General features: G+C 40.9%; 1 protein-coding gene across 5 annotated transcripts in view; it reads right to left on the bottom strand.

Annotated features, from left to right (window-relative positions):
* The window catches only part of ROCK2 (Rho associated coiled-coil containing protein kinase 2), an 86,774-nt gene that overhangs the window by 53,927 nt on the left and 18,919 nt on the right, over nucleotides 1–13,928 (bottom strand). For all 5 annotated transcript variants that reach the window (XM_044417994.1, XM_044418031.1, XM_044418004.1 and 2 more), the window contains exons 2-3: nucleotides 4,484–4,565; nucleotides 3,610–3,710 (exon numbers count right to left, since the gene is read on the bottom strand). In XM_044417994.1, coding sequence (XP_044273929.1) covers nucleotides 3,610–3,710; nucleotides 4,484–4,565 — 183 coding nt within the window. The remainder of the gene's footprint in view (nucleotides 1–3,609; nucleotides 3,711–4,483; nucleotides 4,566–13,928) is intronic.

The raw sequence follows: 13,928 nt of genomic DNA, 5'->3' as shown, positions 1-13,928 counted from the left end.
AGTCTAGGCGGAAAGTCACCAGCGCGTGTGTCACCGTCGCCAGGCAGTCGTACTCCAGGTAGGGGCGCAGCTGATTAATCAGCTGAAGCTGAAGGAAGGCGCTCCTTGCCACCACTGTCACCTGAGCTTCCAAAGAAAGCTCCGGGTCAAGGAGTACTCCCAAGCTGCGGACCTTGTCCCTAAGAGGGAGTGTTGCACCATTCAGGACCAGGTCAAATCCACCCTCTCCGAAGCCCGATCCGCCAACCAACAGGACCTCTGTCTTGTCTGGATTGAGTTTCAGTTTGTTGGCCCTCATCCATTCCATTACCTCGGCCAAGCACCGGTTCAGCACAGCCACTGCCTCACCTGGATTAGTGGAAAACGAGAGGTAGAGCTGGGTATCATCAGCGTATTGATGATTTCGCAGCCCACACCTCCTGATGACCTCTCCCAGCGGTTTCATGTAGATGTTAAATAGCAGAGGGGATAGGATGGAGCCCTGAGGTACTCCATGGCATAGCTGCCATGGCGCAGAGACATAGTCCCCCAGCACTACCTTCTGGAATCGACCGTTGAGATAGGAGCGGAACCACTGCAAAGCAGTGCTTCCAACCCCCAATCCCGCTAGCCTATCCAGAAGGATACCATGGTCGATGGTATCGAAAGCCGCTGAGAGGTCCAGAAGAACCAACAGGGATGCACTCCCCCTGTCCTTCTCCCTGCACCAGTCATCGTACAGCGCGACCAAGGCAGATTCAGTACTGTACCCGGGTGTGAAGCCGGACTGAAAAGGATCCAGATAATCAGTTTCATCCAAGAGTGCCTGGAGTTGTCCCGCCACCACTCGCTCCAACACCTTGCCCAGAAACGGGATGTTGGCCACAGGTCTATAGTTAGTGGCCATCTCTGGATCCAGTGACGCTTTCTTCAGGACCGGTCGTATTACCGCCTCCTTTAAAGGGGCAGGCACTCGACCCTCCCTCAGAGAAGCGTTAACCACTTCCAAGATCCAGGTCCCAATCCCGTGCTTGGAGTTATTTATTAACCAAGACGGGCAAGGATCCAATAGGCACGTGGTGGGACGTACTCGTCCAAGCACCTTGTCCACATCATCGGGCCACAATAATTGAAATTCCTCCAATAATTTTGGACCAGACGGTAGCATTGGCGTCTCCCCAGAGACCTCTGATTCATTAGTGGAGTCCAGCTCGTGACGAATCTGAGCGATTTTCTCCCTGAAATGCCTGGCAAAGTCGTCACAGCGGGCCTTTGAGGGTGGCATCGGATCTTCCTTAGGACCCGGGCGAACCAGGCCTTGTACCACTCGAAAAAGCTCCGCCGGACGGCATTGTGAGGAGGCAATGGAAGCGGAAAAAAACTTATATTTATGGTGGATGCGTAGAATATGAAATGCAATCACCATGCACTATACTCTGCGAGAAGCAAGGTAGAGGTTTTAGACCTTACCCTGCTACATCAGCCAACTCTTTTGCACTTCAACTTGACAGTTCTTATTATTCAACTAGGGGAGCAGTCATCTTTATTGCCAATTTGTTTGCAGGAGTCTGAGGCAGGTTTCAAGCTATTTTATGGAATGAGTTATTTTATTTTAAAGGATCATATGCAGAAGGACAGAGCAACACCAGAATACACTGCAATTAGCTCTCTGGAAACTGTAAAATTAAAAGAGGTACTTGTATAACTTATTAATCACAAACCTAGCCAGCCTGAAAACTTGCTTGTAATACTGTCTTCAAAAAGATCTCTCTTGCTTCTTTTCATTAACTGTTGTTTCTGACATTTCACAATAGAAATGAATTTTTAAAATGTTTCATAAACTGATTAGGTATTTCCAGTTGCAAAAAAAAATAGCTTGTAGGTTACTGATTTCATAAACACCTGAAAGGGAATAAGTACTGGTACGTTAGGCTAACAGAATGTTACATTCACCCCGTATTTACATAACCCTGGGAACCTCACTAGCACGATATAATAATGGCACCTGCCAGGCACTCAGTATATTGCATAAGAAAAATCAGCTATGGTAAGCTCTCATGTCATGTGAACCAGGGCATGTCTCTCAGCCTAAGCAATCTAACATGGCTATCGCATTTGGAAAAAAACCATAGGATATAAATATAACAAACTTTATTGACCTTTAATACTTCTCCATGAAGATATTAACTGACTGTAGTTCAGACCAATTAAATTTGCTCAAGCTACTTTAGCCAAATCAGATTAGAGTCTGGTAATGTTAAGTACTGTGAATCATTGTTAAATTGCAGAAACCTCCAGAATCGATATTCTAGATGGATGGCAATAACTGCTAATCTGGTTCAAGTGCCTTTTACATATCGATCAATATAAACTGTTGAAAACTTTTCTTTTTCAATATAGTAAAGATAAAATACTTTCAAAATTAGGAACAAGTGGATTAAATATTCCTAATGTAACCCTGAAAAAGTATTCTATTATTCAATTGATTTAAAAATGGATCTCCTGCAGATACATGTCCTCATTTGCTTAACTGAAGACCGGCATTGTACAGTGCACACTGGTTAGGCACTGCATCACTGCACAAGCACAAGGTATTTTTACCATGCTTCAAGCAAGGGAAAGAAGAGTACAAGGGCTGCACCTTGTGAATAAATCAATATAATTTAAAATAGATACAACCACATTTTGGAAGAATTCCTCCCCAATGCATATCTACTCAGAAGTGAGCCCCACTTTTACTTCCACGTAAACAGTATAATGCACTTCTTGTATGTATTATTTATTCATTTATGTATTACACTAAAGCAAAATGGTGTTTTCATGGCCCACTTCTAAAAGGTTTACCTATGTGAAGTTCAAGCCTAGCGCACACTCAATTGCTCCACTGAAAAGATAAGCAGTTCAATATACAAGAAAGGATGTTTAGTGGCAGGGCACATACTTTGCATGCAAAAAGTACCATGTTCATTTCCTGGAATCTCCAGGTAGAGCTGAAAAGGCTGGTATCTGAAACTCTGGAGAGCTATCAGTTAGGCAGATAGGCAGCTGTCTATGTTTTAGGGTTAGGACAAGCTCTGGGCCCATGGAGAAAGATATCCCCATATTATCTCCAGCTGGGAAAGAACAGTGTGTAAAGGAATCCCCATTTTTTTTTATCAGAGACCAGGGGTAATAGCAAGGATTCTTCCAGGAGACAGGGCCTAAAGTCAGACTAAAAAAAAATCCCTTAGACAGACATGCACAAACACACAGGAAGTGGGGGAGAGAAATTTGACCTTTAGGCAAATTGAATCTATTATTTAAACCCTCTTGTCATGTTTGAACAATTTTGAGCACCACCACCTTCAAAGGTACCAACTACCAATGCTTCTAAACAGGTAATAAAAACTCAGCCATTTGACAACTAGAAGCCACCCAAAAAGGACAAAGAATCTCCAGAAACCAAAATCTGCACAGAAAACCATATGCCATGCTATGTAGCACCTGCAGCTCAACAAAACATAATTGTAAATTCTCTGTTCAGTAAGCACTAACTTGACCCCAGTTTTACTAGAAGCATTTAATAAGAAGTTAAAGTCATGATTATTCTGAAACATGTTGAATGCAAATTTAATGGCAATAAATTCTTACCAGCTGTACTTCACCAAATGCACCTCTTCCAATCACTTTAACAACATCGTAGTCTTCTGCTTTCATCTGTAGAGCACGAATTTTTTCCACAACTTTCTCATCTAAATGATTTTAAAGAAAGTTATTACAACACACAAGGAAATAAAAGCACTAATACTCATTGGTTATACTCAACTGCTGCAGTGCTAGCATAAGCAGAAAACTTTTCATGCCTGATTCCACTATTTGCATAGCACTAGAGGTCACTTATACTAGCATTCTAATTGTGCAAGCAAAGCCGCAAGACTGGATACTGCACAATACAGCCGAACAGCACAGAGCACTTACATTGCATGTATTAAAGTATGTGTTACTACTGCATTATTCGTAAGGAACCAATTTACTTAAAATTGACAACAGAACCATTTTAATTGAAATCTTACATGCAACTCTAATATTCCAAAGAAAAATAATTATGACACAAAACAGATAACAAAATATTGGGGATAATCATCCCCAGGTTAAAAAAAGAAACAAAATCTAAATCAAGCAGTTAGTTCTTACTGATCTCTGAAATAAGGAAACATGTTTAGATTTGAAGACCAAGTCTCTTAATAAAATAATGTTTGGACTTTAAAATATATTTAGCATCTTGAAACATCAGGTCTTCCTCATAACTATGTGAGATAATCTGCAATGCTCCAAATTTTATCTCCAGCAGGAAAATAATTCATTTGAATTTTAAAGTCTAGTCCTATATACATAATCTAATGTTGTTAGAATATTAAAATATTAAATTGCTGTTGACAGAATCTACTTTCAAAAGGGTGACAGGGCCAAGCCTGTTCAGATGGGCACATAAAAATTAGTCATAGCAGCTACAAGGGAAACTTACATCTGTTTAAGAAGTTGTCTATGTTCTTGTTCTTCCTCAGAGCCGGATAGTCCAGATCAAGAACTAAGGAATTCAAACTATCCTAGAAAAAAACATGTCAATAAAAATGAATTTTAATTATACTTTTTACAAATATTTGTCCCATTCCACAACTAGCTATCTTGTAAACAGCTATCTTGTAATGCTAAATGCAAACTACAAAGAGGACTGCATATATTACATGAATTAACACACAATAAAGATTGTTAATATAAGCCCCTCAGGGCAAAAGTGTCTTCTCATATTTTATACAAATAACACACATCATAATGCTTTCTTGACTGCACAGGAAGATGGTGATCTGAAAGTGTGGAAATCAACATTACACTGTCATGGTCAACAACTTCCTAGGTAACCATTCTACTGCTGTTTAGCTTCTCAATGTCCTGCCCCCTCAGAGGAAAATGATGGACCTACCAAAATGGTCTGCCCAAAATAGACTCAAACGGATTCAAGAGTTTTGGGAAATTTTTCTGCTGGCAGAGCTAGTGCTGTCGCTGAAGCCCAGGTCATTCTGCGGAATGCAGAGATGACTCAGGCAGCTGACAGAATTTCACCCAGTCTCCCCTGCCACCCCCGCCCGCCTCTATCACACTCTGAAGAAGCACGAAGGAAGACAGTTGGGAAGCAAGAGGAGGAAAACTCATTCAGTCTGACTGAATACAGGTTACAGCTCATTACTGAGCCTATTCCATGGCATTGAAGAAGTTCTTTTCCATCTTCTAAGTGTGGTCTAGTAGAGCTTTTCCAGGTGGTTCATGGCCTATTCCAATTAGGGACGGAGAGAGAAAATGTGGAACTCTCAGAAACAAACTGTGACAAGTTTGATTGGCATTTTCAAGATAAAAATCTGAATTCCATCATGAACTGGACACCACAATTAATGGATTTTCATCAGAGGTGGCCAGAGCAGTGTCTTGTTCAGTTTTTTTGGAAGAATTTCAGTTGCTGAGGCTTGAAGAGGTGGACAAAGTGTTTGGTCAAGATCAGTCAATCCCCTATGTGCTTCACACTTGTGCTACATGACTTATTACATTTAATAGGGAGGGATTATCCACTTGTTCCAGGAGGCTGTAAATTCTTTGCTGAGAGTGAGTAGTGCTGGCATCTTTAAAAGAGTCAGTTATTAACCTGGACTTGCATGATGCTAACAACTACAAACCAGTAGCCAATATGCACTTCCTAGACAAGGTGTTTCAGGGGGTGGTTGCCTATAAAATCCTGGCAATCTCAAACTAAAGTGATTATCTAGACTCATTTCAATTGGACTCCCAGTCTGGTTTGGAAAAAGACCTTGTGGGATGATCTTTGCCAGGCAAGAAACAAGGGGTGTGCAACCCTGTTGATACTTTTTCAACAGTTTTCAATTGCAGTAACTATGGGAGCTGTCATGAGCTGGGATCCTCCTCCTGAGTAAACACCCTGGAACTCTTTTTTCCAGCAGACTTTACTGGTACAAGCCTCTGAGCTCACCCAGAGTGAACCACTGAATCCTCTTGAACATCAATCATTCCTTTGCATGTTTATAACCCCTTTGACATCTCACGCCAAAAGGCAGGGCATTACGAAATTGTGCTTGTCTGCATTTTCCGTTTTTCAACCAGTGGAACCTCTCACCAGTGCTGCTGCTTAGTGACCAGTGCCACCTCTTCAAGAGGAGGAATTTCTATGCCCAACAAACTATTGAGCTTTCTAACCCCACTTCCTTACTGTGAGACATATCCAGCCTCCAGCTCCTCCTTACAGATTGGTAGACTGGGGATCCCACCAGCCCAAACTGTCAAGCCTTCTTCCTCTTCTTGTATCTCTTCATTTACCCGGGGTCTCCTCAACCAGAACTGCCGATCCCTCCCTATCTTTTCAGTCATTCCCTGACTTAAGTCTCCTGCTTGGACATGCTGAGATTCCACAACAACCTCATCCTCACTATGTGAGGGTGAGTTCCCACCTGCTGTTGCACGTGCAGCCACGTTAGTATGGAGAGCACACATGACAGGAGCCTTCTGGATGGCTTGTTTCAATTAGGAATTGGAAGCACGGCACAGCAGCAGTTTCATTCTAGCTGGATGGCAGATGCCAGAAGATGCAACTGAGGGAATATTATTTTGTACCTTTGCAGCTATGCTAAGGTGTTCCTTATGCACAAGAAAGGAATGCGGTTAACAATGTAGTCCTATGCAGGGGTAATAACTACTGTTGCATAAATGGACTTCCCCTTACAATAAAACTTACCCTTCTACTCCTCCCCAGTACAATCCTAAATATGCTCCACAGGTCAGCTAACCCGCTGGGGAGCCATGGAGGAGGGAAAATACATTCCACTAATAGATGTTGTTCCACTAATAGATTAAAATGCACTTACAGTTTAATTGCTACAATGCATGAAGACTTTACTGAAACAACTTATGAGTGAAAAACAACTTGGCAAATCAACAGTGGCAGCTGACATCCTGCTGCTTGAGGCAGGAAGGAATACTCCTCCTCCCCCCAACCACTGATAAGAGAAGAAATGAGCAGTCCCTGCAGAAAAGCACCTGGGCAAGAAGGCCATGCTTTGAGGGGTACTTCCTCAAAGCACAGTATTGTGAGCTGGCCCTTGAAATGCCTGCACAGGCGCACTCCACAGAGGCCACCCACACATCCAACCTCTCATTCTGGTGAGTCCCATGAATCAGGGACTGGGCAGGTCCTATCTCTGGAAAGGTACATTGGCTCACCTGATAGTTGGCTCACCAGCCTAATCTCTTGTTTGGGGGAATGCTCTGACAGCAAGAGACTGCATAGCCTTCCTAGAGAGCCTACCAGCTCCACCTCTTCTTCTGAACCCTCCCCCAAAGTAAGAAACCAGGAGCGCAGCCCCTCTAGAGAGCCCACCTACCCAATCTCTTGCTTTGTGAGAAAGCTCAGTGGGAGAGATGAGTGGGAAGACGGCTGCTCCTCCAGGATGCTCCGCTTGCTCCTCTCCCGCTATGCCCTTTGTTACAGTGGGCAAAGAATAGCACCACCTACAGGGCCCTCCCAACAGGAGAGCAATGACCTGCTGCTTCTACATCTGCCACCTGTGCAGGGATTCACCCTGCCTCACAGGCTAGCCAGGGGACTAAACATGGTGATGATGTACTCTTGTTTTCAACATTAGCACTTGAGAACCATACTTGACAGTCACATGAAATACAGTAGAATAAAATTGGCCAGTAGCTAGTATCTGATACAGGGGTGACATTTCATGGACTTTTGAGATTCAGCTGACCCTGGGAGCTGGTTCGTGAGCTTTGCTGCTGATGCCAACTCACTGTGGTGCAAGTCAAGCCAGCTCTTGGACTTCTGCCTCTCAGACAGACTGATTTGCACATTTTTAAACTGCTAATGAAACTTGCACAAATAAGCACCTGAGAACCACATGGCTCTGGCATGATTTGTGCACAGGTCTAAGCTTTAAAACACGCTCAGAAACAAAACAAGTTCAGGTTTGAGGGAAATAGTGTTAAGCAAGCCCATTAAAAACCAAGATTTAAAGGAGATGGAGATCTATAAATAGCCAGTAGTTTTTCCAGCTTTGTCTCACCCACAGTTATCAGATGTATTATGTTTGCACTTAAACTGCAATACCTATTTTTTCTAACTAGTTGCCAGTTCATTTCTACTGCCAGGTCAAGGTCTGGTTTTAACCTTTTAAGTTCCAAATGGCCCAAGATCTGTGTACTTTAATGGGTCATATTCTTACCCACATGCTCTGTTAACCCTGAGGCTCTGCATCAGATTTTTTGGCCATTTGAATCACAGGAGGCAGTAATAAGTATGCCCTTTCCAATAGTAGCACCATTCTGCAGTATGTCAGCCCAGCTGAAATTCACAAATTCCTACACTTTATGGTTTTAGTCATTAGAGGAAAGCCTGTTTCTTTAGGAAAGTGTCTTTCAGCTTAAAAAAAACTTATTTCCTTATAATAGATACATTAAGGCTCTCTTCCTTTGTATTCTGCTGGTTTTGAATTTTGTCTGCATTTTCTGATACTTGTTAATGCACTTTATAGATTTGGTTTTACTTTGTGTATTTTGTTGTAAAGTGCTTTGAGTTTCTTTTTGAAAGTCAGGATGCAAACCTTTTAACTATAATAGTCATTCAGATGAATGAATTATAAAGCACTTAGAATAACAACAGCAATGTGTAGAAATCAGCAGCAACATGAAGATTTATGATATTTGTATTTCTGCATTAAATTCCTTAGAATTTTAAGAATTACTTTTGCCCAGTGCCTCTAAAACTGTGGAACACATAAATGGCTTTTTCTTTCATTTCCTGAGGCTTCTCTCTCCTTTCGCAAGGCCAACAGATCATCAATACTGTTGTGTGGCCCCTTTAAGAAACAGAGCTCCCCCGAAGCTTTCCAAATACATACTGGTTATATATATGCCTATATTAACACTAAAATGAAAAATATAGTAAGTGTTTACTGTTAACTATAGATTTGATATTCACATTTCTTCTTTTGTGAGGCGGGAGCAGAACTCCAAATGTAAATTAGTTTACTGGGAGATCCCACTTCAAAAAACATTTGAGAAATACTGTTCTAGCCATTTTACTGCTCCAACTAGAAATATAAACATCCCCATTTATATTGTGTGTTGCTGTTGTGGTTGCTTTGTTTTTGTTTGTTTTTTGTAAGCTCTCCAGAGACTTTTTGTATTGGGACAGCTTATAAAAAAGTTAAATAAAACAAATAAATAAAATTCTAAACATGTTTATTCTGAACCAAGTCCCACTAAGTTTCAATTTTAAGCCCAGCAAATACGTTTAAGAAACTGCCTAAGATCACAGATTTAGCACACAATGCGTAAGCAAAAGTTTTCAGGATTATGGCCCACTTCTGTACTAAGTTATGCACCCTGATGAATGTATGGGGGTCAAGGGATTATATAGTAGAGTAGGTGATCTATACTACAGAAAAGTAATCCAGGAAATGACATGTCCTCTCTCTAGGCCTCATAGATAAAAACACTTCAAGCAGGAAATATGTTATTAAAGTGATTTCACTGTTCACTTCCTCTCTCCCTTTTTTGTAAAAGCCTAAAGCCAGTCCAAACTAAAAATAGCATTACTTAACAGAATTCATCCAAAGCAAAGGCAAGCACAGCACAACTGTATGTACAAGGATAAGCTTAGAATAGCGAGCAAACCCTCTTTTTTTGCCACAACTTCTGCATTAGGGTATTTTATTTTTTTAATACTGAAATTTCTCCTGGATTCAGAGCCAAGATTTCCCAGAAATATACTTCAATGCAAGACATTCAAACCAATTTAGTAGACCTTGATACTCAAACAACAGCACAGGCAGGACATCTGTGTGTGTCCCAGCATAGGCACAGTAATCAAGGTATTCTCAGCAAAAGCCCATCATGTCATTGGGAAACCTCAGCTGAGGTCAAAAAGGCCCTGGTAGGTTTGGGCAATAGCTAATCTTATAATTAACTGTGGTAAAAAGAGTGCTAAGTATCTCACCTGCTAATGTTAAAAATCAATCAGTGCGAGATGGGTTGCATCTCAAAATTTGCTGATTTGTTCTGGGAAATTCTGATGCTGTTCTGCATATAAGCTACACCCTTCTAAAACTTAGGCATAGTACCATGGTTCTACTACTGTGCAAATGTATTTCTCTCAGTGTTGAAAACGGGTACATACAAAGGACATTGAAGCTAAAGTTTTCTATTTACTTGCATGAAAACTTTTATGGGACCTCCTACGAAACAAATGTAGCCGAAAATCAGAAAGGAAAGTTTTGTTTACCACTAAAGCACTGATAAAAATAAACTCATAGACGCAATAGATTATGTATTTTAAATTATGACTCCCAATATCATGCCAACTGTTATAACTCTAATTGCAATATGTAAAGGAAAAGCAATACATTTATTATACTAAGCAGCTAGATGAACTGAGCGTCGCCACAGCATAAACACAAGATGCACAGAATAATCAGAGTCATAAAAGCAGTGTGGTTAATGTGACGCCTGTATTCTCACACTGTGATTACATTTATCAGGTGACTGTGGGTCAATCAATGCATCTCAGACAATTTGAACCTTATTTTTTTTAAATAAGAATTTTAAAAATACCTACCACACATGATGCACTGAACTATCCTGAGGATGGGTGAATTATTAATAAGGTGAGATTCAAGGGAGAACGTTGTTTGATCAAAAATGACAAAATTGAGGCTGTCCTTCAGGCACATCATGAAAAGGCAAAACTCATTGGAGAAGGCAACAATTCTAGGGAAAGTCCAAGGAAAAGAAAAGCGGAGGACCCCAAATAAAAGCTGGATTAACTCCATAAAGGAAGCCACAGCCTTGAGGTTACAAGGGCTGAGCAGGGATTTCAAGGACACAACATTTTGGAGAACACTCATTCATAAGGGCTTCATGAGTCAGAAACAACTTTACGCCACACAGAGAAAAGCATAAAGCATAAAGAGCAAAATGATACCCTTACGCATGATCTTTTCCAAAACTCCTGTATCAAATTTCACACACACACACAATAAGGAGATCTAAGCAACTTACGAGATCATAGGAATCAGAACAAATGCCTGTCTAGTCCAATATTCTGTTCAAACAGGGGACACCTAGCTGCCAGTGGAGGGGAAGCCAACAAGCAGGAAAAGAATGCAACAGCAATCTCTTTGCACTCCCTCTTCCCAGCAACTGGTATACAACAGTATACTGCCTCCAATACCAGAAGTAATACATAGAATCCACTGATGGCCTTATCCTCCATGAATTCTTCTAATTCCTTTTAAAGTTCTCCAAGTAAGTGGCTATTGCTCTATCTTATGGTAGTGAATACTGTACTTTAACTAAGTACTATGTGCAATTGTTCCTTTTCCTGTCCTGAATCTCATCTCAAGAGACCATGACAACCTGAAATAGTGCTGGTTCTTATTCAATTATTCAGTTTTCCCATGTTGCAGTGACTGCAAACATTGAACTTCTGAAATGCAATAGGACAGTGATTCCAGTGAAAGAGTGATAACCTCAAAAGTCAGATTTCCAGCTCTTATCTACAAAATAGGCAGTGACTTTCAAAATAAGCCTTCTCTCAGACTTTAATAGCAGCATGCGAATAAAAATTAACACCACAATCTTTTGCAAGTCTATATATAGGTAAGCTCCTTTGAGTTTCAATAGGGCTTATTTCCAGGAATGTGTATATAAGATTGCACCTATATCCACATTTTAAGCCTACCTAAAAATAGAAATGTTTTGAGTTTTGGAAATATGTTATATATGCAAAAGTTTATGAAAACATAATTTTAGTTGTATGGAATGTCATTAACAACACACAGAAACAGAAATCTCAATCACTGTCATCTAAACAAAAGTTTTAATTTTCAAAAAGTTCAAGTAGAGAAAAAATATTTTGCAATTCAATTCTTGTTAGAAACGGAGAAGCTAGAAAATATTCAAGCCATATTTCAGGAATTTTTGTTTACTGTTAATTAATTCCTTCTACCTGTGGCGTAAAATCACACTCTAGATTCACTTTTCATTAACGAACTTACAAAGAAGGAGACAGCAATCTAGTCCTTCTAGAACAGGGGTCCTCAAACTTTTTGAATAGGGAGCCAGTTGAAAGGCTGCGGTGACCGTCACGGGCCGGTGACGTGGGGGTTCTTGGGGGCGTGGGCCGGTGAGGTGCCATCGGGCGCGCACGAGGCGGCATCAGGAATGCACGGCGGTGGCTTGCTTACTCAGATATCTCCCAGCGAGTCCAAAACCATCTCCAAGCAAGCGAGCCACCACCTCCCTGCCCACGCTGCATCTCCGAGCAAGCGAGCGAGCCACCACCTCCCTGCCCGCACAGCAAGCGCGCGCAAGGGCGGCAAACGGCGGCGCGGGCTGGATGGATGGCCGTGACGGGCCGGATCCGTCCCACGGGCCGTAGTTTGAGGACCCATGTTCTAGAACATTCAACAATTGCACAGTACTAATTGCAGTTTCACATAAATTTCAGAAGCTTAACATTTACCATTTTCTTCCTGTAACCAAATAACTGTAAGGACATAAAATAACCCAAGAAATCTACTGATATTTGCTGTTCACTTGCTTTTTCCATTGCCCACTCAACCCAGCATATGTGGAATGCTGAGGATTTAAAAAATGCATAGTTTTTCTAATGAAAATTGATACAAAGAAGCAGACCTATGTGCCCTTCTAACACCACACATGGATTTGATTTGGGACTATTTACTGCCTTGCGATACACTGAAATTTGACTTAGGTGAATAACCTAGAGAGAGAGTGTGTTTAGATGGTTCGTGAAGGGGAAGAAACTCATTGATTTTAAACTAAATCAAGCCTTTACATAGGGCTAAGATTCTAGTGAAGATTTTCATGCAGCTCTATGTGTTAACAGAAATACTTTTTAGTTTTTTAACGTTTCTTTATCTGTCACTTCCCACTGTTCATCTGTTACCTTTTTTCCCTTTCTTCTCACAGTCAAGAAGCATATTACAAATCTATTTCTACTGCAGTCACGAAGACTCAATTATCTAATATAATCTGTTCTGAGCAGATGCCAATATTAATTTATGGATTCCAGAGCTGGTTTTAGTTTTAGTGAACTTCCTGGCAGAAAACAAGGGAAAAAATAAATCCCAAAAGAGAACCACCATCACAACTATCCAAAGTGTATTACATCCAGCTGCATAATAGATTCATAAGAGGAATATATTACAGTTTATGGGCCTTTCAGTTATTTCCCAGGTCTCAAGAAACAACATGCAGATCACTCTTCTCTCCCATTCTGCACTCTCATGAAGTGCTTGTTCTCAGTCCTAGCGGTTTGCACTGGTGAACCATTAACTTATATTTCTCAGTGGTCAGGTTCCAACATATTAGAGCAAAGGGAGAACGAGTCTACCCACTAATCCAAGATCCAGAGACTTGCCTACTGTGAGAAGGAGAGGTAAAGATGTTTAGAAGGGAAGTTAAGGCATACTCTTCATAATTTTATTTTCTCCTTCGGAAATTGTGCTAAAGTAATTTAAGTGCCTCTTATTAGCTTTTGAGTTGAACTGAATCCCACAGGCTTTTTCTGAGAAACTTTTAAATGTACTTTCCTTTTAAATTGGCCTTCAAGGTTTCCATCATCAACTGAAGGTTATTCTTATTTGCATAACAGCAAGGAGATTCTGGGAAAGAAACAAACAGTATCTGTCCCCAGCACTTATGTTAGCTTAGAAGAAAGGCTACTTCATAACTTGTGACATTCCATTACTGACAGTCCTATAAATAAAGAATCCATAGAGGCTGCGTACAACTTGAAAAGCTTTTAGGTTCATGCATTTGAAGAACTGCAAAGCGGATGGTCTCTCCCATACCCTTTTTAAACAAGATAGTGTGCCATC

This window comes from Varanus komodoensis, unplaced genomic scaffold (genome assembly GCF_004798865.1).
Source record: "Varanus komodoensis strain SLA01 unplaced genomic scaffold, ASM479886v1 scaffold10, whole genome shotgun sequence".
NCBI lineage: Eukaryota > Metazoa > Chordata > Lepidosauria > Squamata > Varanidae > Varanus > Varanus komodoensis.
Note: the sequence above shows the minus strand (reverse complement) of the source record. Positions and strands in the feature narration are given on the sequence as shown.